Below are 24,878 nucleotides of genomic sequence, written 5' to 3'. Positions count from 1 at the left end.
ATTTGGGTGGATGACAACTGGTTTAACATATTAAAAAGAAGCAGCAAAATACAACATTTAAATTCAACTAAACTTAGTGTTTATATCACCCAGTCTTCTGCTACTTTAACACTGGCTCCCAAGAACCACTACAAAAAGTGAAGACTTAGAAGTCTGCTGAAAGAGGTTCAATCTCAGACTTGTTCAGCATTGGGTGATGTCCAACTGAGCAGTACCCAGAGTAGACCCATTGAAATCAACAGACTTTTCACTTAACCACATTGCTTTAAACGGACCTACTCTGAATACAAGTAAGACTATATATTACACACTGAGTGTTCTTTTCCATAGTGTTATGGACTCAGATTGTTGAGAAATAACTGACAATAAACATTGCTTTAAAATACTTTTATTGAAAATATGTACATTCAACCTTTCCATTAAGAGATCTACAACTACAATACAGGTTGTATAAAAATATAAAAAGAAAAACAGTTAAAATTAAGAAGGCAAAAAAATATATATCAGTAGCCAGCAAAAATTAAGACAAATCTTTCATCAAATTTTATGCAGCTTTCAAATAGCATCCAGGGAAAGTTAGTGTTGCAGTCATTTCAGAGGCCCATAATGGAAGAGCTATTTCTGATCTCCTTAGGGAGGTTGTTACAAAGCCTTGGGGCCATTACAAAGGCTCCTAGCTGTTACCAGATTCTATCTTGCACAGCAAAGGAAAACAATAAGAGGATCGTAATCAGCATAAAGAGATAAGATATACTAGTCCCAGTTCTTTAAATGTATTAGAAAGTAATTAAGTGCACAGTACAACAAATTGTCATTCTACATCAAATTGAATAAATACTATACTTGGTTATTTCAAACACAGAGTTACAAAAACAGGTGGTGTAATGTGGGATCTTCTCTTACTTGAACATATGCAGTTGCAAACTTTCATGGCTGGACAGCTTTTGTGAGCTGTTAAAATACAGAAAGAGTCATAAATACAGGTTCTGTGCATGAAGACTACTACAATACCAAATTTGAAATTCTAAACATAAATAGGGAAAACACTGGAACTTACTTCTAAGTAACCATAGCTGGAACTGGATAGCAAATTGAATAACAACAAGGCGCTCATCATATGTTTATAAAATGCAACTATGAATTATGCATCTAGCATGCAGTGAAACCCCCCGCCCCAAAAAAGAAAACCAACTTCAGGTGCCCTAGTTTAATCCCACTCTCCTCCAATACACTATCTCCACATCTACCTCTTATGTTCTGCAATGGCAGTAAGCCATTCACTTGAAACCAAGGACTTCATTCTCCTCACCCTTCAAGAACCTATCTAGCAGCCTGCTCTTGCCTTCCTATTCCACCTGTGAGTTTACTGCATGCAGAGACTTGACGGAAGGAGTCGGTGCTAGAATTTCTTAAGGCAGCCTTCAACTAGGTCCCCATCCACTCCAGCCAGCATGGCTAATTGTCAGGGATGTTGGGAGATATCATCTAAAATATCACAGTGCACAAGTGACAGCAGTAGGAGTGTATGAATGGAGGCAGCATAGTTGGAGTGGGGAGAATTAAACTAGAGCATTTTACGTACAGGATATGAGCCATCGGCTTCCATCATCTAAATCAAAGGCAGGGAACTAGATCTGTTATGCTGTTACTGTTTATTCATATGTTGTGTTTCAGTCAAAAGAATGAAGGTAAGGATCTGATAGGTGAAAAATACCATTATCTTCCCTACTCCTTGTTCGGAAAATTCAACCAGTAGGAAGGGCCACTCACCTGTCAAATCCCTGAAACAGATGATGGGATGCTTTGAAGTCCCCATGAGTGCTTGAGACTTCAAAGCACCACACAGGGGCTGAAGGACCTGGTCTGGGGAAAACTGCATTATGGCAAAAGTGGAACCCATGCCAGGCCAAATTAGGTCCATGGAGGTTGCCTATCTCAGACATAAAGTGACAGACTATGTCCCCTCTATGACATCAGATAGCCAGGTTGTTTCTAGAAAAATTCAGTACTGAGGAATTAACCTTTAAAAAGTTTACACAAAGGAAAGAAGTTGGAAGTCACCAGCTGAAGGGAAAACGAAGAAACAAGGATACTCCCAGATGCAGAGGGAGTGGGGGCGCGCGCGCGCACACACACGCACACGCGCGCACACACACACACACACACACACACAATTTCACCTGCAGCACTCCTGGCCTTCCTCAAAAAGCACAAATGTGCATACTTCTCCAAAGGATGCACACAAGCAAGATTCTCTTCTAAACTGCTTTCCTGGGATTAATATTGTTTGTATTAATATTATTTATTCCTCAAACAGATAAAATAACAGGGAGCTAGGGGTGCAAAATTCACCCAGTCCTGCTTTGTTGCAATCCGCACTATTTCAGATCTGCTACAGTTCAGATTCCGCCAAAACCTATATTCCTTCGCTATCCTCCTCGCTATCTGCTATAGCTAAAATTTGCACAACTGATTTCAATGGAAGGCAAACATGCTTGCAGACAAAAAGAACAGAATACTGGTCATATTTGCTCGTGTGACTTCCGTTCCTGACCTCTAACAAACATGCAGATTGTGGGGATTTCTGCTCCCTTTTCTGTTTCCGATGGAATTCTCCAGCACCCCTACAGAAAGCCCACTTGATGCTTTAGCTGGGATTCCTGCATTGCAGGGAGTTGGACTAGATGACGCTTGGGTCCCTTCCAACTCTAAGATTCTATGATTCTATGTCACTTGGCTAAGAGGTTGCACAGACATTCCAGAATCAGCACCCAATGAACTATGGCAACTTTGCTGCTTGGGTGTAACTGGGCAAGAGCAGTTGGCCCATCCCAATGTTTGCACACAGTAACAGTGGGCACAGTTTATGCTGTGGGTGTGGTAAGGAAGATAGCAGTGCAGGATATCAATACAGGATATTTGCATAGGTATGCTCCCTCAGTTTTCGCTCATTTCTCTGCCCCGATGTCACTGCTGACATCCTTACAGTGTCGTTGCGCTTTTATTTTTATGTTGCCCCCCATGGTCCTAGCCAGGTTTCATATGGTGGTGGGGCAGAACCTCGGTTATTTAAGTATTTTTATTGTTTGGGGGGAAGCTGCCCCTCCCCCAGCTATGCCCATGGCTGCCCTAATGCTATTCTTCCCTCAAGCCTCAGCTTTAAAGACAGGGAGATCTGATGCCACCCCACATCATAAGCTGCCAATTATGGGGAAAGATTTGGAAATAAACTAAGATAAAGGTAAAGTTGAGGAACCCTGGACAGTTCAGTCCAGTCAAATTTGACTATGGTGTGCGGCACTCATCTCTGCTTTTGAGCCAGTGTTTGTCCGCAGGCAACTTTTCTGGGGTCATGTGGCCAGCATGACTAAACCACTTCTGGTGCAATGGGCGGTACCTATTTATCTACTCACACTCATATGCTTTCGAACTGCTAGGTTAGCAGGAGCTAGGACAGAGCAACGGGAGCTCACCCCGTCGTACGAATTCAAACTGTTGACCTTATAGCTGCAAACCCAAGAGGCTTAGTGGTATAGATCATAGCGCCACCCGTGTCCCTGTCAGTCAGCAAAGGTTAGTGGCTCTAGATATTATGGATGGGAGGGGGAGATCTAACTTGTACATCTGGTCTGTCATTGCAAAGCCCTAAAAGAAGGGTGGCAATAAATTGCCAACCATTGCAACATGTGACGCTACCTTGCACCAAGGCAGACACTTGGTACATCTACAATGGCTAATAGCAGCTCTTCAAGGTGTGAGTCTTTTCCAGCCCTACCTGACAATGCTGGGGATTGAACCCGGGACCTTCTGCGTGCAAGGCAGATGTTCTACCACTAAGCCACAACCCCTCCCCATGGCTTCTGCCCTTCTGCTACACTTGCATGTCAAAACACTGCAAGATCTTGGGAGTGCCTTTATTTATCAGTTTCTCACCCTGAAGCGGAATATTGATCCATCCGTCACATCTGTGTCTCTGTACTTTAGAAACAGTGTCCGACTCGCGTGAATATAGTGTGTTGTATCTTCAGGGCACTTAAGCTGTACCACTTCTCCATTTTTTTCTTTATCCATGAAGAAAAGATGACATTTTAGATCATCTGCACTTAGCTATGGAAATACCAAAATATAGATTATTAAGATTATTAAAGAAAAGAAAAGAAAAGGACAAATATTAGCAGGATACCATTACAGTGCTATCTCAGGTTACATACTGTCAGGGGTTCAGGAGCAGAGGCACAGGAAAGGGAGGAAATAGAGAGCGAGGGGGAGGAGTCCGAAGGAAATGTTAGCGATGACAGCGGTCCGAGGTCTCTGAGTCTTTCCAGCGAATCGGAAGATTCACAGAAAGGGGCTCCCATGGTCAGAGCAAGGGGGGTGCCGAGGGGGACACCCCAGGAAGAAGGGGCCAGAGGGGACTCAGAGAGCAGCAGTTGGAAATCAGGACCAGCGTCCACACCAGAGTGCAGTAGGGGGGAGGAGTCCCAGGCATCGGGATCAGGCGGCGCACTGCCAGTGGGAGGACATGAGTCAGGATTGGCCACGCCTCCATCGGGGAGCGAGGAAACGGTCGAGAGGAAGGTTGAAGGCTGGGCGCGCGCGCCAAGTTCAAATGTACAGGAGGGCGGCGCAGTTGGCAGCCCGGATAGGGAGCCAGGTCCCAAAGCCCGCCGAAAAGAGGGGGAGGAGTCAGGGGGGTCAACGTCAGCGTCAGAAGAATCCAGGAAGGAAGGGACCCCGGGGGGTAGCAGGACCCAGAGGAGAAAGGAGAGACGTAAGAGGTGGAGTAAGGCTAGAATCTTAAACTGGTGTACAGGGGGCGGAGACTCAGATGGAGCTTCGCCGATCTAACCCCTAGACGTAGAGCTGGGGCGCTGTGGCTTGAAAATGGAAACTGTACTTCAATAAAGACTTTTGTACATTACTGCCGGCTAGCGTTGGTCCTCTGTGAGCTGGGACCTGGAGCCAGCTCTGACACATACGCTTCAGGTTACATACGCTTCAGGTTACAGACTCCGCTAACCCAGAAATAGTGCTTCAGGTTAAGAATTTTGCTTCAGGATAAGCTTCCGGCGGCGCAGCGGCAGCAGAAGGCCCCATTAGCTAAAGTGGTGCTTCAGGTTAAGAACAGTTTCAAGTTAAGAACGGACCTCCGGAACGAATTACCGGTAAGTACTTAACCCGAGGTACCACTGTATATGTTCAAATAAGAGTTTTTTAAAAACACCATGTCCTGGGGAATTTTCTAAAGTACCACTTTCAATGGCACTGCAATTCCTTCCTTATACCAGAGTAAGAAGGTTCACTGTCTCCCTTGCACTTTATATATGCATTTTGTTGCATGTGCACTCTGGAAAAACATACGCCACTGGCCAATCTGTTGCCTCTGGAATTTTTTTATGGAAGCACATACATTTCTCAGCACCACTCCAACTTCCCATACAAATTGGTGATTACTGACCACTCTTTAACCAGTTTCCTAGCTTTTTATTCAGCTAGGGCTTCACTCGAGGGTCTGTACACTTCTAGAGCCTGAGAGTACACAGTTCTGCCATTTTATCCTCACAACAGCCCTGTGAGGTAGGTTCGACTGAAAGACTGACTGGTGCAAGGTCACCTACCAAGCTTCATGGCCAAATAGGGATTTGGACCTAAGTCTCCCCGGTCAACCGTTTTATATCTAACACTAAATAGCACTTTAGCCAAATAGTTAATCCTTTCTCAGGTTGAATCCTGACAAGACAGAAGTACTGTTTTTGGGTGACAGGGGGCGGGCGGGTGTGGGGGACTCCCTGGTCCTGAATGGGGTAACTGTGCCCCTGAAGGACCAGGTGCACAGCCTGGGAGTCATTTTGGACTCATAGCTGTCCATGGAGGCGCAGGTTAATTCTGTGTCCAGGGCAGCTGTTTACCAGCTCCATCTGGTACACAGGCTAAGACCCTACCTGCCCGCGGACTGTCTCACCAGAGTGGTGCATGCTCTAGTTATCTCCCGCTTGGATTACTGCAATGCACTCTACGTGGGGCTACCTTTGAAGGTGACCCGGAAACTACAACTAATCCAGAATGCGGCAGCTAGACTGGTGACTGGGGGCGGCCACTGAGACCACATAACACCGGTCTTGAAAGACCTACATTGGCTCCCAGTACATTTCCAAGCACAATTCAAAGTGTTGGTGTTGACCTTTAAAGCCCTAAACGGCCTCGGCCCGGTATACCTGAAGGAGCGTCTCCACCCCCATCCTTCTGCCCGGACACTGAGGTCCAGCGCAGAGGGCCTTCTGGTGGTTCCCTCATTGCGAGAAGCAAAGCTACAGGGAACCAGGCAGAGGGCCTTCTCGGTAGTGGCGCCCGCCCTGTGGAATGCCCTCCCATCAGATGTCAAAGCGATAAACAACTACCTCACATTCAGAAGACATCTTAAGTTCAGGGAAGTTTTTAATGTGTGACATTTTAGTGTATTTTTGGTCTTTGTGGAAGCTGCCCAGAGTGGCTGGGGAAACCCAGCCAGATGGGCGGGGTACAAATAATAAATTATTATTATTATTATTATTATTATTATTATTATTATGACGACAACACATGAGTCTTCACTCCCAAGCCTCCTGTGCTTCTTCCAAGCAAGACTAAAGCTGCAATCCCAAGCCCGCTTATATCTAAGTAAGCCCCATTGAAGTCAATAGGGCTTACTTCTGAGTAGTCATGGGTGCTTTCTACCCTGTACATTTAAAGCACTCTCATGCCACCTTCTGGCGGTTCCCTCATTGCAAGAAATGAAGTTACAGGGAACCAGGCAGAGGCACCTGCCCTGTGGAACACCTTCCTATCAAATGTCAAGGAAATAAACAGTTATCTGACTAGAAAACATCTGAAGACAGCTTTTAATAGGGAAGCTTTTAATGTTAGAGGTTTTATTGTGTTTTTATATATTTTCCTGGAAGCCGCCCAAAGTGGCTGGGGGAACCCAGTCAGATGGGTGGAATAATAATAATGATGATGATGATGATGATGATGATGAAAAGGGACTATGAGGAGCATGAAACAGTATAGCGTATAGCAAGCCTGTACCACTTATGATTATAAAACTGAATGCAGCTTTTGAGCCATGTAAAGTATGTACCTAGTAGGTAGATATTGATAGTGAATTGTGCTCAGTTTGGTGGGTCACAAATTGTACAGACCTGGCATAAAGCATTTCTAAGTGTTCATGTTCTTCAGAAAAAAATATTGGTTGATTTCGTACCTTAGTGATATCAAACCTTTTGCCCTTAGTATGTGGCTTATTTGGCATATCGCATGAAAACACCTGCAAAGAAAAGACCTCTTAGTTTCAGAATGCTTTGGGAAAATATGGGATAGCAAAATAATGACTAGATTGGACATAGTGTAGAAGAACAAGTAACAAACCAACCAACAGATTTTTAAAATGATGGTCGTTATCAACTACATATTTTGAAAATGTTGTTTGCTATGGATTTGGACACCTCCAAAGAAATCATAATCAAATTTTGTATGATCAGTAGATCAAGGAGCAGGTTTCCATCTATGTTTGGATACAATTCAACACCATTTAGTATCAAGATGCCAGATTTAACCTTTCAAAACTACACTGGGTTTTTGGCTTCTTAGAATTCCTGAGCAACGACAGGTACTAGGCTGCTGGTTTCACTACATATGGGAATGATAAATTCCTGGACAATACAGCTCTTTATAATCTTTTTGTACTATAATAATGCTGTTTCATGCACTGCATCATATAGATAGATAGACGATAGATAGATTTGTGCTTTGACTATTTTTATGAATGGTGCAATATTTAGTTTGGTCCTAAATCAACATCAGGGACGCGGGTGGCGCTGTGGGTTAAACCACAGAGCCTAGGACTTGCCGATCAGCACGTCGGCAGTTTGAATCCCCATGACGGGGTGAGCTCCAGTTGCTTGGTCCCTGCTCCTGCCCACCTAGCAGTTCGAAAGCACGTCAAAGTGCAAGTAGATAAATAGGTACCACTCCGGCGGGAAGGTAAACGGCGTTTCCGTGCGCTGCTCTGGTTCGCCAGAAGCGGCTTAGTCATGCTGGCCACATGACCCGGAAGCTGTACGCCGGCTCCCTCGGCCAATAAAGCGAGATGAGCGCCGCAACCCCAGAGTTGGTCACGACTGGACCTAATGGTCAGGGGTCCCTTTACCCTTTACCTTTAAATCAACATCATCTGGATTTTTAAGGTTTGGCCAGTGTCAGTGACCAGAAAAAGGGTGCAGCTGAAATGGCAAAAATGTGATTGTCAGGGAGCCGCCATCAGCTCAGAGGCGAGAGGAGGAAGGGCAGCTGGGTTACAGGGAGCCTCCAAAGATCGTGAGAAGCAGCACTTCTTCCGCGGAGGAGGGAAGCCCTGCCTCTAGTGGGGAACGGATGAAAGGCTCGGAGGATGCAAGAGAGAGCCAAGACACCATGAATGGCCAAGGGGGGGGGAGGCAAGTCCCCCTTTAGCCACGCCCGCTCTGCGCGGTAGGTTTACGTGCAGAGAGGAGAGGCGTCGGATGGGGGTCAAGAGACTACTCTGCTGGGGAAAGTTTAAGGACCGCCCACTCTCAGATTCTGCTAGTGACTGAGCAAGACATGGAAGTGAGACATTCTGCACTGTAAATGTTTTTGCACCAATAATAAAGCCTTTGAAAAGACCAATGGGGATCTTGAGCAACCACGCCCGTAGGCATAACAGTGATCAATAAAGAATCACACAGCTACCAGTTAAGGTCTGTGTTGGGCAAAAGTATTTCAAGTTAAATGCATATTTTAATCAGAACGTGCAGATTACTTTCTACCTTCTGCCTGCATTTCTGTGATGCTCAGTCCCCATCCCATCTCAGACATAAACAGACTTGGGTTACCTTCAGTTGCTTGTGGTCAATGTCTTTGGTCAGCACCAGCAATTTGTTTTGTTCATTGGACACTTGGCTAAAAGTAACTAACCTGCCACGACCTGGGCCTAAGAAAAGAGGGGCATAAGAAGGAAGTGCCGTGCAACATAATAGATATAACAGGATTTACGTATAAATTTATAATAGAATTTAAAATACTGGAGCTAAGGTAATTATCCATTGGAATATATATATATTCTGTGGTGACACATGTGAAACAACGTAAGTTCAATGTTCCAAAAATGATTGGGAGCACAAAGACTGAGTGCAAAAGATGCTAAAGCAATGGCAGCAAAGTCCACAGATAATGTGGTGCAGTGGTTAGAGTGTTGGACCAGGGGCTAGGATGCTCACTCGGTGACCTGGGGTCAGTGAGTGCTTCTCAGCCTAGCCTACCTCACGGGGCTATTGTGGGGATTAAATGAGGAGGGGGAGAACCATATATGCCACTGGGAGCTCCTTGAAGAAAAATCTGGGACAGAAGTACAATTTAAAAAAAAAAAAAATTCCAAAAAGGCAGCTTGGGACTAGGGTCTGGTGTATCACTATGTTTGGGACAAATAAAGGACTTTCCTCCAGGTCAAACTGGCAATGACACGGAGAGGGTTTGTTGGTTTTTATTTTGTCCCACCTGATATACAGTGTATGGTTAGCTCATTGGTTTTAATTGTCCCAAGCCAATTGTTTTGTTTTACCAAACTTTCTTTTTTCTTGTTGTATATCTGGTGTCTGTTTGTGGCCTAGATTGCATGGCTTCATCTGCTGCGATCAATGGGTGTCGCACAGGGCAAGGGACTTCTCGTTTGATAGGCCACAGTACCAGCCTGCCAGACTAATCTTTACAGATTATTTATCCGGAAATGTCTCAGTCTTCAGAGTATACTGCAATATACTTTTATGGTGCAATTACTGCTTTGGACATTTAATGTACTGACTAGGAACATGGAGTGTTCTCGAAGCTACAAACATGAGTCTGACCAAACTGCGGGAGGCAGTGGAAGACAGGAGGGCCTGGCGTGCTCTGGTCCATGGGGTCACGAAGAGTCGGACACGACTAAACGACTAAACAACAACAACAAAGGAACATGGATTGGATAATGAATGTTACTCTTAAAGTGAAGATGATACCTCACTTCTCAAGTGTTGCGGCTGCATGCATCTTGCTCCCTTATTTCACTGCTTAGAAAATGGACATTTTGCTCTTAAGCCTCTATCACACATTCCTGGTATAAGAGGGGTAAATTGGCTTCACTGTAGGGGATAATTAAGGACTCGTGTGGGAGGCAGCCCCACTTTCAAAGAGTAATGTTGTACATTTTTTAATTGACCTTTAAATCAAAAACAGAATTAAACAAACAAACAAACAAAAAACCTGGATCACTGTCACCCAATTCTTACCTTGAACACGGAAGTAATGGACCCAAGTAGTCATCCATCTGATATCTAAATATAATACACATCAAAGTGTTAACCGTCTAACTTGTCATCTATCATTCCACTATAATATAGCAATGAGTGGTAATATTCTCATGTCCCATTTCTCCCTTTGATTAGGCTACTTATCAATGAAGTAGTAAACCTATCTCTGGGCTCTACCATTTCAGGCAGCATGTAAAGGTTCCTATGACTAAAAGCCCCTCCTGCTGTATTGTGGCCAGGGCAGTCATGCTTAGTCATAACAAGGAAATGGTGTGGTCCTTATAGATTAACTCAAAGGAAAAGATCATTCCTTTTGTATTCTTTCTCTCACAGTAACTGCATTTGCTTCCTGTAATAAAATGTGCAGGATATATTGTCATCATGATTTGCTTGTTTGTTAAAAGGGTTGCTTGTTTGTTAAAAGGGTTGCTTTGCTAAACTTGTTTCCAGCCTTTACATCTAATGGTGGCTAACAAGAAGAATACGACATCATAGCAATAATACATTTAAAAACATAAAAACAAGGCAACTATTTAGAGAATTGCATTTGCTATTGATATTAACCATAACTAGTTTGACCCTTAGCATTTAATGTTAAGGGTTTGTTTTCAATAGTGTTCTAGGCTTAACCAGCAGGGAGAGAACTCTCTGGTTTCAGGGGTGGAGAAGGCAAACCCATCCCTTTCGCCCCTGAAAGTTCTTTTGTTTGATATACCAAGTGGGGGGCAGCCACGATGGCACCCCACCGGGATTGTGGTGCCGGGGGCAGTGCGCTCTCCCCGCCCCCCTCTTCCTCCACCAGTGCCTCCATTAAGAACAGAGGATGCCTGCCTGTTGTCTATCATTACTTTCCGAGTGCAAGAGTGAATCTGCCTTTTATTTATGAAATAAAGAAGTGTATAAGCAAACGTTGCAAAACAGGAAAAAAAAAACCAACTTGTCTCATTCTGCATCAATTTTGTATTAGCGAAATGCTTGATATTTTCAGAGGTTCATGTGCTTTTAAATTATATTCCTCTAGTAGGGGAACTAACATCAAAGCAACAAAAGTGGACTTTGTAAGCGCTTGCACTTTGAGCCTTGTACGCCGTGATTGGAAGACCTCACTGTCGTGGCTGAATTTGTACATATTTACCGTAATACAAACGTCAATTTTGTGTGGATATCAGTCTGAACGTTTGGAGGGCTTATATTAACTTAGATGTTTAACTTCAGATGTCTGTACTGATTGTTATTGCATTCAGATTGTAAACTGATGCTGTTATTCGTATTATGCATGTACTATTTTTTATTTTATTGTCTTTCATCCCCTCCCCCTTTTCTGTTCAACTTGCAAATAATAAAAAAAGACTGCATAGAAACAACATACCATTTTTTTGCTGGAGTCTAGAGAGAGAGATTCCATTCACATCAAACTTCACTACTTCATTGCCCTCTGTTAAGAATAAACATTCTTCTCGACAGAGAAACTTATACTTTGTTGCTGCCTGAGAAAAACAGGAAAAACCTGCCATGAAATACGTGTGTTCCGCATACCACAAGTCTGCTGAAGTGTGGGAGATATATTTTTTTTAATGTATAATGCAAGTTGAATGTATGATCTAGGAGCTGAATTTATAGGAACATTTCTGCATTATCTAATAAATCTAACTCCTACAATGTTTTGCCTTAGAACCTTATTCCTACAAGTCTTCTTTCAAAACAAAGTGATATTGTGTTTTATTATCCCCATGTAATGGATGAAGACCCAATCTTTCTATTGGAGGATTGCATTTCCTTCTTAAAAAACAAAAACAAAAAAACCCGGCTAGTTATGTATGCCAGAGCAGAAAAGGAAGGAATATAGTTTGTAAATAACCAGATCTCTATCTAGATGCATATACACAGAGGTATTTGTCTATATCACAAACGGATTTTGCTGCAGGGAGAAAGAAGAGCCCTGTGAGATCTGCTTAAAAAGGATTGCATATACACTCCTGTATTTGATGCTTTGATAATGATAAATAAGGATTGACAGCACTGATGTGTGAATGTCAGTGTTAAACAAATTTTGAATATTCACTGTAACATATGCATATCTTCCTTTATAGTGTAGTGCTACTGTTTTTTTCTGTCGAGATATGCATTTACTAAGAAGGTATGGCTACATAATGGTCACTTTAAAAACACTACAAAATGCATGATAGGCAGCTACAAATCTTGCCAAAACAGAAATATTTTCATTATTACTAAGCTATTTGCGGGATGCTACACGATAACCTAGTAAATATTTAGTGCCATATTTGTGCTGTGCAGAAGTGACAATTCATTCTCATTCTTACCTTCTTTCTATATCTGCAGCTTTCTTCCACTTGCTGTTCCTAAAATAAAGTAAAACAAGTAAGTAGTTCAGCAAAAAAACAACAACAACAAAAAACAGAATCAGAAAATTATCAGAAAACTTTGTGGTACACAGAAGTGAGAATTTATTCTTGTATTTACGTTACTTGTCGTTCTTCGGCATCGTTTCCTCAGTTCCATCCTTGTGCTGGGCTAAAAGAAATCAGGTAACATTTATTTGCATGCATTCGGCGCAAAAGCTTTACAATATCTGTGCTGTGCTAAAGTGAGAATTCATTCTCCTACTTACGCTATCTGTAGATCTCTGCCTTTGCTTTCTGCTTCTCATCTTGGTGCTGGCTGACATCGTTGTGTGGCTTACTGGAGCAGCACAACAAATTTATTCACTTGCAATGTGACTCAGAAACAACATGGCTCAGGGCCAGTGGAATTGTGCAAGCAAGGCATGCTGATGCCTGTTGTCTACATAAAATGTCCAGGAAAAAGAATAGCCACAAAGAAATTTCCGGAATTCACTTTCCAATAGCCTTTTCTCCCTCTCTGCACTGGCCGCATGGTGTTGGTGGCCTGCCAGGAGGATGTGGGAACGCTTTGGGAATTGACAAAGGGGCTACCATGGTGCTGAATGATCCTGGAAAGAAACATCCCCAGGGAGAATGCGCAGCCAAAGGCAAATCAGCAACCGAGAGCAAGAGCATCACACCTTCTGTCAAGTTGTGGGTGAACATATCAGATGACACAGCGATTCTTCAAACAGCTCTTGTTTATTCACAGGCCAGGATAGAACTGAACTGAAGGGTTCAGTCAGCCTGCTTATATAGAGCTCCAGTACAACGTAACTGTAACAATTTTCTAAAACTATCCAATCACTGAACGTCACTTTCAATCCCTTATTTGCATAACTATCTACAGTATCCCCCTGCTGGCCCAGGGTGAGAACATCAGTACATAACACCTTCGAATAGCAAACTTGAGAGGTGGGAGTGAGTGCTGACAGAATTGTAGCCAAAGGAGGCACAGTCGAATCATAGCTGTCAACCTTCCCTTTTTTGTGGGAAATTCCCTTATTCCAGCGCCGCTTGCCACTGCTATCCCGGGTTGTTAGATATCTCGTAGACTGTCCCCAGGACAGGTGAGGCTGCTGATCCCTTATTTTCGAGGCTGCTGATCCCTTATTTTCAAATCTGAAAGTTGACAGCTGTGAGTAGAATAGGATACAGTGGTACCTCAGGTTGCATACGCTTCAGGCTACAGACTCCGCTAACCCAGAAATAGTACCTCGGGTTAAGAACTTTGCTTCAGGGTGAGAACAAAAATCATGCTCCTGCGGCGCAGCGGCATCGGGAGGCCCCATTAGCTAAAGTGGTGCTTCAAGTTAAGAACAGTTTCAGGTTAAGAACGGACCTCCAGAACGAATTAAGTACGTAACCAGAGGTACCACTGTAGAATAGAATTAATTATTTATACCCCGCTCATCTGGCTGGGTTTCCCCAGCCACTCTGGGCGGCTTCCAACAGAGTATTAAAATACAGTGGTCGGTTAAACATTAAAAGCTTCCCTAAACAGGGCTGCCTTCAGATGTCTTCTAAAAGTCTGGTAGTTGTTCTTCTCTTTGACATCTGGTGGGAGGGCGTTCCACAGGGCGGGTGCCACTATCGAGAAGTGAGAAACAAGAGGGAGGAGGCTGTTAGAGAAGCCCTTAGATTTGCAGAATTCCAAACAATCTTTTTATTTCTAAAGAACCTAAGGGGGCATTCTCCCCATTCCCCCCTAAAAAAAGAAATGCACACAGTTTAATGAAGACTGAGCATGCTCAGCAACCAAGGAAGGTTGACTGGCAGTTGCAAAATAAAATAAAATGCTTCCACCTACTGAATTCAGAGAAGTAGGCTCCTGCAATATTATTGAAGGGGGAAGACTTGTAGCAAGTAGCCTCATCCACTACCCCACCAGCTTCCAAACAATGCCCATTCAATACGTCTAGAGAGTCAACACCATAGCTGTCAACTTTCAAATTTGAAAATAAGGGAACAGCAGCCTCACCTGTCCTGGGGACAGTCTACGGGATATCTAACAATCCGGGATAGCAGCAGGAAGCAGCAGGAAACGGCGCTGGAATAAGGGAATTTCCCGCAAAAAAAGGGAAGGTTGACAGCTATGGTCAACACCCACTCTTAGTACTATAACAATAACATTATTATAATTTATAATTTCTACCTCACCGATCTGGCTGGGTTTCCCCAGCCACTCTGGGCGGCTCCCAACAGAATATGAAAAACACCATAAAACATCAAACATTAAAGACTTTCCTAAATGGGGTTGCCTTCAGATGTCTTCTAAAAGTCAGATGGTTGTTTATTTCCTTGACATCTGATGGGAGGGCGCCACTGCAGAAAAGGCCCTCTGCCTGGTTCCTGTAACTTCACTTCTCGCAGCGAGGGAACCACCAGAAGACCCTTGGAACTGGTCCTCAGTGTCTGGACTGAACAATGGGGGTGGAGATGCTCCTTCAGGTATACTGGGCCGAGGCCATTTAGGTAAGGTTACCAGATCTTTTCCAATGAATCCGGGGACACTTTTCAACTTCCTACTAAATAGATGGATTTTGTCAGGGGACTGATTTGTAAATCTGGGGACTGTCCCCGGGAAACGGGGACGTCTGGTAACCTTATGTTTAAGGCTTTAAAGGTCAGCACCAACACTTTGAATTGTGCTTGGAAACTAGCTTGCTAAGAGGCCCAAAGTAGGGATCTGGGGTGAAATACTGTAGGCTATTCAAAATCGGACTGAATTTGTGTGTATCTTTCCCCCAAAACATTAAATTTGCTACCTCCCCCACAGAGAAATGACTCGGGAAACACCCACTGAGAGGGGAGAGGTGAAGGAGGAGTATATTTTGTTTTTAACACACAGGTCCAGCTTTCAATCACCATGACTTCTCTTTCTAAAGTCACTTAACTCACAATGATATATGGGAGAAACATTGATGTAAATAAACAGTAGGCTATTGTTCTTCATGTGGGTCATCATTCTCTGAATTTTGGCTGGGAAGTTGGGCAGAAGTGGCAAAACTAGAATGTTGCGGTTGCTGCCTCTTTTCCCATTATTTTTCCTAAGGAACAAATCACAGCTCTTCTCCCCCCCCCCCTTAATTGGGGATGTAGTAGTTCCTGGAAGAGGGGGTGTTCTAAGAAAAAACTAACTTTAGCATTAAAAAGAAGAAGAATGTAAAACCACCTAGCAAAATAGGGATTGGACCTATTCACCAGATCCTTGGCAGGTTTTTATTCCAGGGGCACCTCTCTCGTTTCTCCAGTTTTGAAACTGATTGCCTATAAAACTCTAGGGAAAAGTTTTCTGTTTTCCCACCCTAAAACAGCAAGCACTTACCTTTCTGAAATTTGTCAGGCTTCGTCCCCTCAAAAGGGGTAACCAAGCCTTCAATTAGCTTTCAATTCTGGCAGACAATAAACCCTATTTTTATTGAAAGAACAGAAACCACCTGGATGGATCTGCCTGAAATTTGATGTGTTTAACTCACTCTCTAGGGGCTCTTTTATGTGCAAATCTTATGCATTTGTGTGAAACAGAAAAACATTTTGTAGTCATTTTCAGATTTCCCACAATAGTCAATGGGGTGACACAAGATCGGGATATGAATAATGATTTGGAACGAAATGGGGTGCTTCCAAACACTACAGATACCAGATGAACCTTGTGGTTTCTTTGCAGCCCTAGCAAATGGATCATTTTTGGCAGCAATTGTGTCTGGAATCCAGAGTCTCTTTCACCACACAGGCAGCTGAACAGCATAGACAGGACTTGGCTGAACATTTACACGTCCTTGCCTGCAAATCTAAGGAAGTGGCCTGATCTGCTTCAGGATATTGGGCAAACAAACGGGAAATATTTATTTGTGAATTAACACATGCTATGCTCATCATGTTACACTGGTCATGGGTCATATGCCTGGTGAATGTAGGCAAGTTTTAACTAAATATTACTTTATATAATTTAGCTCTTTATATAATGGAGCTCAGAATACAAAGCTGAAGAGCTATGAATAACATAAATGCAAGGATGAATTCTCACGTACCACAACATTTTCTGATAATTTTCTGGGGTGGTTTTCCCTCTGAACGATTTACCATTCTTCTCTGTGTATAAGACGAGGTGTTGTTTTTTTTACTGTAAAATAATGTTTTAAAAAGGAGCTCGTCTTATACACGGATAGTGCATTGGGGGGGACGGGGGATTGGTTGCAGCCCCGAGCAGGAGCTTGTCAGTGGCGATTTGGTGGTTGATTGGTGGCTGCTGCAAGGGCTTCTTTGGATTGGCGGCTGCTGCGTTATTTGGGTGGGTGATTGGTTGCTGCGGAAAGGGCTGCCATGGATTGGCTGCCGCTGCGGCAAATGGGCTTGCGATTGCAGGCTGCTGTTGGATTTCAAGCAAGGCTAGCAATTTCAAGCGTTTTCAGTCTGGTTAGTGATTTTTGGTATTCCCCCTCCCCCTAAAAAAAAAGCTCAACAACTCTGGGCCATCTCCCCCCCCCCCCATGTTCTTAAATTTGAGTCCCCCAAAATAGGGATCATCCTATACAGGGGGAGCGTGTTATACACGGAAAAATATGCTACTTGTTTTACTTCATTTTAGGAACAGCAAGTGGAAGAAAGCAGATATGCAAATAAAGTAAGAATGGGAATAAATTCTCAAATTCTGCACAGCACAAATGTGGAACTAAAAAATTACAAGGTTATCATGTAGCATTCTACACATAATTTAGTAAGAATGAAAACATTTCTGTTTGGGCAAAAAGAATTGTAGCTGTTTGTCATGCATTTGGTAGTGTTTTTAAAGTGACCATTACACAATACTGAATTTTAAAATGTGGGAACAACACAGCCATACCTTATCCGAGAATATTTATATCTAAACAGAAACAACAGCAACCCTACTGTTATGTACTGAAGTTCTCACCCTGGGCCAGCAGGGGATACTGTAGATACTTCAGGTCCACATATGCAAATAAGGGATCGAAAGTGACGTTCAGTGATTGGATAGTTACAGAAAATGGTTACTGTTGCGTTCTAGTGGAGCTCTATATAACCAGGCTGGCTGAACCCTTCAGTTCAGTTCTGTTCTGGCCTGTGAATAAACAAGAGCTGTTTGAAGAATCGCTGTGTTGTCTGATATGTTCACCCACAACTTAACAACTACCCTATAAAGCAAGATATGTGTATGTTACAGTGAATGTTCAAAATCTGCTTAACAATGACATTCACACATCATTGGTGGCAATCCTTAGTTTTCAAAGCAATCAAATACAGAAGTGCTTATGCAGTCTTTTCTAAACACACCTCATGGGGCTCTCCATTCTCCCTGCAGCATTTTGTGATATACATGTATACATATGTATATACCTGTGTGTGTATGTAACATATTGGCCTGAATTTTAGCCACACTTCTTTTTCCAAATTCTGACCATGAAAAGTTAAAGTGCGGCTTAAATTCACAACCTTACAAAAATTGGCTTTTACGATATCGCTGTTGAAACAGACATACCGTAAAACAGAATGGGTATGAGTGCCTGCGGAATTTTAAGGGAGCAACTTATATTCGGGTATTGCCTCTTATTCTTTCCCCCCTTGAATTTTAAAGGTGTGGCCTATATTCGGGTGCGGCTTATATTCGGGCTTCCTCTCCAGCACCGGTGCATACTAGCAAAGAAGCAGATGCAGACCTCCAAAACAAATATAGCCTTGCACCTCAGTGTCTCCATCCATTATAGCAACAAAAACAAAACGAGCAACATTATAAGAAAATTAGCTGTTAAGAAAAAGTTGGAAGAGGTGGGAAATCAGTATAGAGTACTAATCTGTGTCTGCAGTTTTCAGGAGGAGGTGAAAAATGAAGTTCTTACAGACTTTATAGTAAAATGGTTCCTTGGCACCCTCCCTATGCCGAAGCTCACAATGGATGATCTTGAATGAGGCATTGTGCTGTGGGAAGCAAACAGCAGGAAGGAGTTCCTCACAGGATTTGGTCCTCTGTTTTGCACATTTGTAAGTTGTGCAAAATATACAGTGGTACCTCGGGTTACATACGCTTCAGGTTACATACGCTTCAGGTTACAGACTCCACGAACCCAGAGATAGTACCTTGGGTTAAGAACTTTGCTTCAGGATGAGAACAGAAATCGTGCTCCGGTGGCGCGGCAGCAGCAGGAGGCCCCATTAGCTAAAGTGGTGCTTCAGGTTAAGAACAGTTTCAGGTTAAGAACGGACCTCCAGAACAAATTAAGTACTTAACCCAAGGTACCACTGTGTTGCATGAAAAGCAGCTACTTGTGGTGCTGTAAGACCTGTTTATTGGAACATAAACAAAAATAAGAAACTTCAAGCCCTATACTTCAGGAGGCAAGAATTATATATTGCCATGGATTTACTTTTTGGCCGATTGTCATGCAAGGCATGACGCAACTGATAGAGGTGGTCACCAGAGATGTGGTAGATCTTTTGATGGCATTAGATTACTCAAACTTCCACCAGAAGCAGCTCCACCTGGGATGGCTGAAGATGGTGAGGAAGGGGCTAAAGACTTATCAGATAACGGCTGGAACTATATCTTCCCCAATCTACTTTCTTGGACAAGACACATGAACAGCCATGGAAGCCAACCACTTACACTTGGATGTTTTCTCTGACCCAAATCCAAGTTTCATTGAGAGAATGTTTACATTCCAGAGACATTCCAGGCTGTTGGAAGTCTCACGGAAGACAATAGTAGGGAGCACACGAAAGAAAAAATAATTGCTTTGGCAATAACATCATCTTCCCTGAGATTATTCTTCCAAGAAACATGAGCGTGTTTGTTTTCCAAGTTCCGTTAAATTCTTTACATGTGCCTCTCATTAAAGGGTCACAGTTCAAGTCAATGTGCTTACTTTACTTCCTCAGAATGTGAATTCCTAAGAATTTTGTTGCCCGGGGCATATTTTGATATTAGATATTTGTGCTGTGGTGTTCTGCATGTCAGGGCCAATGTTAGAAAACTTAGACTCTGGTCTGTGGTAATGAATTGTAAAACCCTAGTATTGTAAAACCCCACCTTTGTTAAACCCTAGTTATTGACATGACTTCAAGTAGGTGTGAGATAGCATAAGGGCTACATTATCAGAAATGAGGGTCAGTACAAAAACAGACACACACAAATCTTCTTAAGAATATCTTCTGAGGTCTTGTTTCTCTCAGCATTTGCAGTAATGGTTCCAATGAGAGAACAAAGGCGGCTGACAGGGGACATGCCTGCCTTGACTGCTGTAAGGCTATGGTTCTGGGACTACCTCTGTTAACTCTTGCCGGCTCTCTGTGTTCACCACCTGAAGAAAGACAGTTATATAGGACTTCCTGTGGGAGGAAGATGGCAGGCTGTCAACAGAGATAATTAGCTGGTAACTGATTATAACAGAGACATAATTCTTGGCTATTGAATTCACTCCAGAGATAAGAATGAACAGGGAATTAACCTCTGAAAAAGCCGTTTTCCACATCAGGAGACTGAGAAGCTGTCAGCTCCTAGGGACTCTGGGGAGAACAACTTATGAGTGGAGAAATCAACATGTTGCCCCAAAGATACATACAAGCCCTGAAGGGCACAGGGTCTGCTAAAGCCTTCCTTTCTTAATTATCTCCAAGATGGTTATAAATAACATCTGAGAGAGGTTTCTCCATCTGTCAGTGGACATTTACATTTGCTATGCGAGTTGCTTTCTGGATTTAAAAAGGGAAGAGAAGTTAATCTGCTGAGGATGGAACAAAAACCATGCTTTAATTGAGTCAAGAAAGTTTTAAATGGACAAGGGAGTTCTGTGTGCGAATATTTTTTATTTTCTTTATATTTATTTTTTCATTTTCTCAGCCAAAGTTTGCCTAGAAATCCAATTAACTTTGCCACTTCATAATTCTTTTGTGGGAAGGGAATGTCTTACTTGATAAGAGATAATGCTGTGAAGAGCTTAAGGTAGAGATGGAAGATGTAATGAGACTGAATTGTTACTAAGATCTAAAGCAGGCTTCCTCAACCTCGGCCCTCCAGATGTTTTTGGCCTACAACTCCCATGATCCCTAGCTAGCTAGCAGGACCAGTGGTCAGGGATGATGGGAATTGTAGTCTCAAAACATCTGGAGGGCCGAGGTTGAGGAAGTCTGATCTAAAGCATTCAATATGGCAAGTATATCGTTGGGCAGTCCACTGACTGTTGGCATCTTTCAGCAAGGTTAATGAGATAGGGAATGAAAGTGAACCAGAGATGAGTGAAATGGAAAGAGGAATCAAAGAGGACACAGAGTCTTTGGAGAAGATAAACGATTGGCAGAACAAGAGGCTGAAAATTGGGACACGACAGGGCCAAGAACAGGGTCTTGAGAATCTCCATGAAAGTCTTCCCTCCAGGTCGATGCAGAGCTTTTAACAAGCACACACTAAGTGTGGCTGTTCAAACAGCTGTGGATACACTTAAAGGAACATACTGTTATTGATTTGGGGGGACCCTCCCTAACCCTAGAAATTAATAAATGGCAGGATTTTGATTAATTGGGTTATGGATGAAAATACCAGCTGCAGAACTGTGCCAGACAAGGAATCCCTGGGCTGGCTTATGCAAACCAGTGTGGCTGGCCTAGCGAAGAGCAAATCTGTAAACATGACAAAAGAGGCTGATGGACCGTCTGAGGAATCCTTTGGCCTGGGGAAGACAGATGTTGCCAAGGTGAGGGTATGTGTGTTTGAGGTGACAGGAAAAGAGAGTTTTTAGCAAGGAGTTCTGGGAAGAAGATGGAAGAAAGACAGACTGGGATCCATCTTGGTCAGGTTGGCTGAAGGCTGGCTGGGAGAGATGCCTTGGACTCCTTGGCTGCATTGCTGTGGGGGACCAGTCCCTCTTGAAATGACCATGCTGTAAGATCTGGACTCCCTGCATGTAGACTGAAGGTGTAAACAGGCAAATAAACCATATTTCTTAAAGCTACTACAGTCTCCAACGTGTCTCAGTTCTCCAAAGGAACACAGACCCTGGAACCCCATGGACTCTTGTTACCAATTGGCAGAGAGTGGGAGGAAACACTCAATTTTTGTAACAATAATTTACTTTCTGATGAATAAGGAAAGCATGGGAGACTTTATCAAATGCTTTGCTGAAATCAACATGCACAGTGTCCATAGCATACTCACGCTCTACCAAACTAGCATTTTTTTAACAGGAGGGAAGGTTGCTCTTGCAACGCTCTCTCACAAAAGACCAGGGCCCTGCGAGATTTGACATCAAGATGGAACTGTTCCTCCAGGCCAGCCTTTCTCAACCTGTGGGTCCCCAGATGTTGTTGAACTACAACTCCCATCACCCCTAGCTAGCAAGGCCAGAGCTCAGGGATGATGGGAGTTGTAGTCCAACAACATCAGGGGACCCACAGGTTGAAAACCACTGCTCCAGGCCTTTGGCCAGGGTTCAGTCTGACTCATTTTCTCTTTGTTTAAGAACAAGCATGAAGGAGGTTTCCCAGTCCGCTCGCAGGTCCTTATAATATCGGTGGAAACAGTTGGTCCTGGAGAGAATTAGCCGCTTTCAGTTTAACCTGAGGACTGCCATTTGTTTAGTTTAATTTTAATTTATTTGAATTAATTTTGGGATGCATTTTAATCGATTGCTTGTTTTTATGTATATTGTGTTATTAATATGATGTTAGCCGCTCTGAGCCCAGCTCCGGCAGGGGAGGGGAGGATACAAATAAAATTTTATTATTATTATTATTATTATTATTATTATTATTAATTCCTGATAAACCCTAAGGAGGTTAACCTGGCACCTTCATTACACACCTTTAGGCACCAGGCATAAACGTTCCTCTTTAACCAGGCCTTTGGCTGATTAACATCCAGTGCCCTTTTAAAATGTGTGTATGGCTGTGTAGGGTGGTTATTGGGTTGTTTTTATTTTTTATTATGTATTTTGTGTTTTTATATTGTAACCACCTTGAAACCAGCAGGCATAGGGGCGGTATACAAATTTTAAAAATAAAATGAATAAACTCATGCTGGCTCACACTACTCAATGCATCATTTTCTAAATGCTCACAAGCATTTAGAAGCCATGTTTAATAACCTTTTCTATAATTTTGCCCAATACTGAGGTCAGGCAGGCTGATTTATGGTTCGTCGGAATGTTTGGGTTTTGGCTATATGCAAGACAGCAGTCAGTTCATTTAGTTTTTGTTTATTCAATTTGTAAACCATCTTTCATTGCATGGATTATCACAGTTACATTTATCCAAACTAGCAAAAACCACCAAAATAACTTGGCGGCGACAAAAACACATATAAATAAATTCAAATGCTGGTAAGTGACCCAGGCAACGTACAAAAACAAAAAAGCACTAAAACCAAGTATAACAAACAACCAATAAAGAAAGTAAAAGAGAATAGACAGGTCTTACAGATCCTGTAAGATCCACTAGAGAAGGCCACAAATACCTGAAACCCTTCAAATCAAGGGTGATGACAATTGTAGTCTTCGGGGGTTGCTATGGAGAAGCTGTTCTTGAGGTTCTAAGCTGCTTAAGGCTTCACAGGTCAAAACCAGAACTTTGAATTGATCCCAGAAACTAACTGGTAGTTCGTGGAGCACAGCTGGCCTCTCACTGCTGGCCAGCTGTGGAAAAAGGCCAGCTTCTTTGGAAGCAAAGAGTGCAGGCGGCTATGGAACAGGCTGGGTAGACAGCTCCCTTTCTCCAGTGATAGCCTCCACTTGCTTCAGCCTCAGTGAGATTTTAACCATGAACATGCACAATTAAAAGCTAAAGAATTCCAAAGCAATTAAATGTTGTTTACCGAGGCCAAGAATTCTGAAGCCCTTTTTGAAAAATACCTACCCGTTCACCGAATGCACAAGAGAAGGGGAGGGATTGTGCCAGCTTGCCAGACCTATTGAAATTAATGACTAAATTTGTTGTGCTCATTAATGTCAATGAGTCTGCTCCGAGAAAATGTTAGTTGGATACCACCCAAGATATGCATGGAGCTACTGAGTAACATTATAGGGATGGAGGAAAAAAACATATGGGCAGGTAGGTTATTTCTAAGTTCAGACATACCCAAATCCTGAAACAGCTTCTCTGCCATGCCCCCAAATAGTTGTCCTGGCATATACTGTGAAACTGGGGTGGGGGAGGAGAACCCAGTTGACCCAAACCCTGGCAGCAATCCCAGATTCTAAATACTTGGACTAGCCCACTAGAATGTCCATTGTTTCCTGTCAAATAGCCAAGTCATGCAAAGTCTAGACCAGGCTTCCTCAAACTCGGCCCTCCAGGTGTTTTTGGCCTACAACTCCCATGATCCCTAGCTAGCAGGACCAGTGGTCAGGGATGATGGGAATTGTAGTCTCAAAACATCTGGAGGGCCAAGTTTGAGGAAGCCTGGTCTAGAAAGAGGGCCATTTCTCAGTTTGTGCGACAGAATAGCAAGGATCTCACAAATATAATGAAAAAATAAACTGAAAAAGTGTAACCAAAATTCTCCAAAACTCTGATATTGTAATCCACTTATTATGCAGCATCCTACGAAAATATCAATCTACAGAAATGACCTGATCTTTGCTTGCCATTCAGAAGAGTATCCTCTGGCTGAGGTTTCTACAGATGAGCTTCTTGTAATATAGAGTTACTGACTAACACTTGCGTAAAAGGGTCAACCTGAGCTCAAGTTGCCTTGGGCTCTCAGCAGCTTCTGCCCCCACCCTTTTTTTGTGCTTTCTAGAACAAGCAAAAAGTCATGGGGCCATGGCTTCCTGCAAGTGAGCTGAATCTCTCAAAAAGGAATCTCTTTGCTAATCCAAAGATTGCAAGATCCTTCTTGTAAGGAAACCAAATTCTTTTTCTTTTTAAGTCACTTGGAACCTTTCTTCTTTGATTTACTACCAGTGGATGGAGACTTGTTTGCTGTAACTTCTGGAAACTTTGTAAGGAAAATATTCACCTATTTGCCAAGCTAAGTGTGATTTATTCTAGCCTAAGTATTTTTGTGGGGATTTTTTTTTTTTTAAGTGGGATGAGGGCAGGTGTGCTTGGAGTAATTGCCATTGTGTTTAACTTTGCTACAAGAAAGTAAGACTCTCTCTTCCAAACCTCTCTCTAACGGACCTTTCAACAT

The 24,878-nt window shown here is 42.9% G+C and overlaps 1 protein-coding gene across 1 annotated transcript; it reads right to left on the bottom strand.

The window, feature by feature from the left end:
* Nucleotides 1-372: 372 nt before the first annotated feature.
* LOC308466772 (uncharacterized protein) lies at nucleotides 373-13,321 on the bottom strand. The gene is made up of 9 exons (XM_080987958.1): nucleotides 12,967-13,321; nucleotides 12,819-12,869; nucleotides 12,659-12,697; nucleotides 11,707-11,824; nucleotides 10,317-10,361; nucleotides 8,889-8,986; nucleotides 7,241-7,303; nucleotides 3,934-4,107; nucleotides 373-951 (listed from the first exon to the last, which is right to left on the bottom strand). Exons 1-9 carry the CDS (start codon nucleotides 13,021-13,023, stop codon nucleotides 928-930), a joined length of 669 nt encoding a protein of 222 aa, XP_080844084.1. The 5' UTR covers nucleotides 13,024-13,321; the 3' UTR covers nucleotides 373-927.
* Nucleotides 13,322-24,878: the final 11,557 nt, after the last annotated feature.

Source organism: Podarcis pityusensis (genome assembly GCF_964106645.2).
Source record: "Podarcis pityusensis genome assembly, chromosome: 17".
Taxonomy (NCBI): domain Eukaryota; kingdom Metazoa; phylum Chordata; class Lepidosauria; order Squamata; family Lacertidae; genus Podarcis; species Podarcis pityusensis.
Note: the sequence above shows the minus strand (reverse complement) of the source record. Positions and strands in the feature narration are given on the sequence as shown.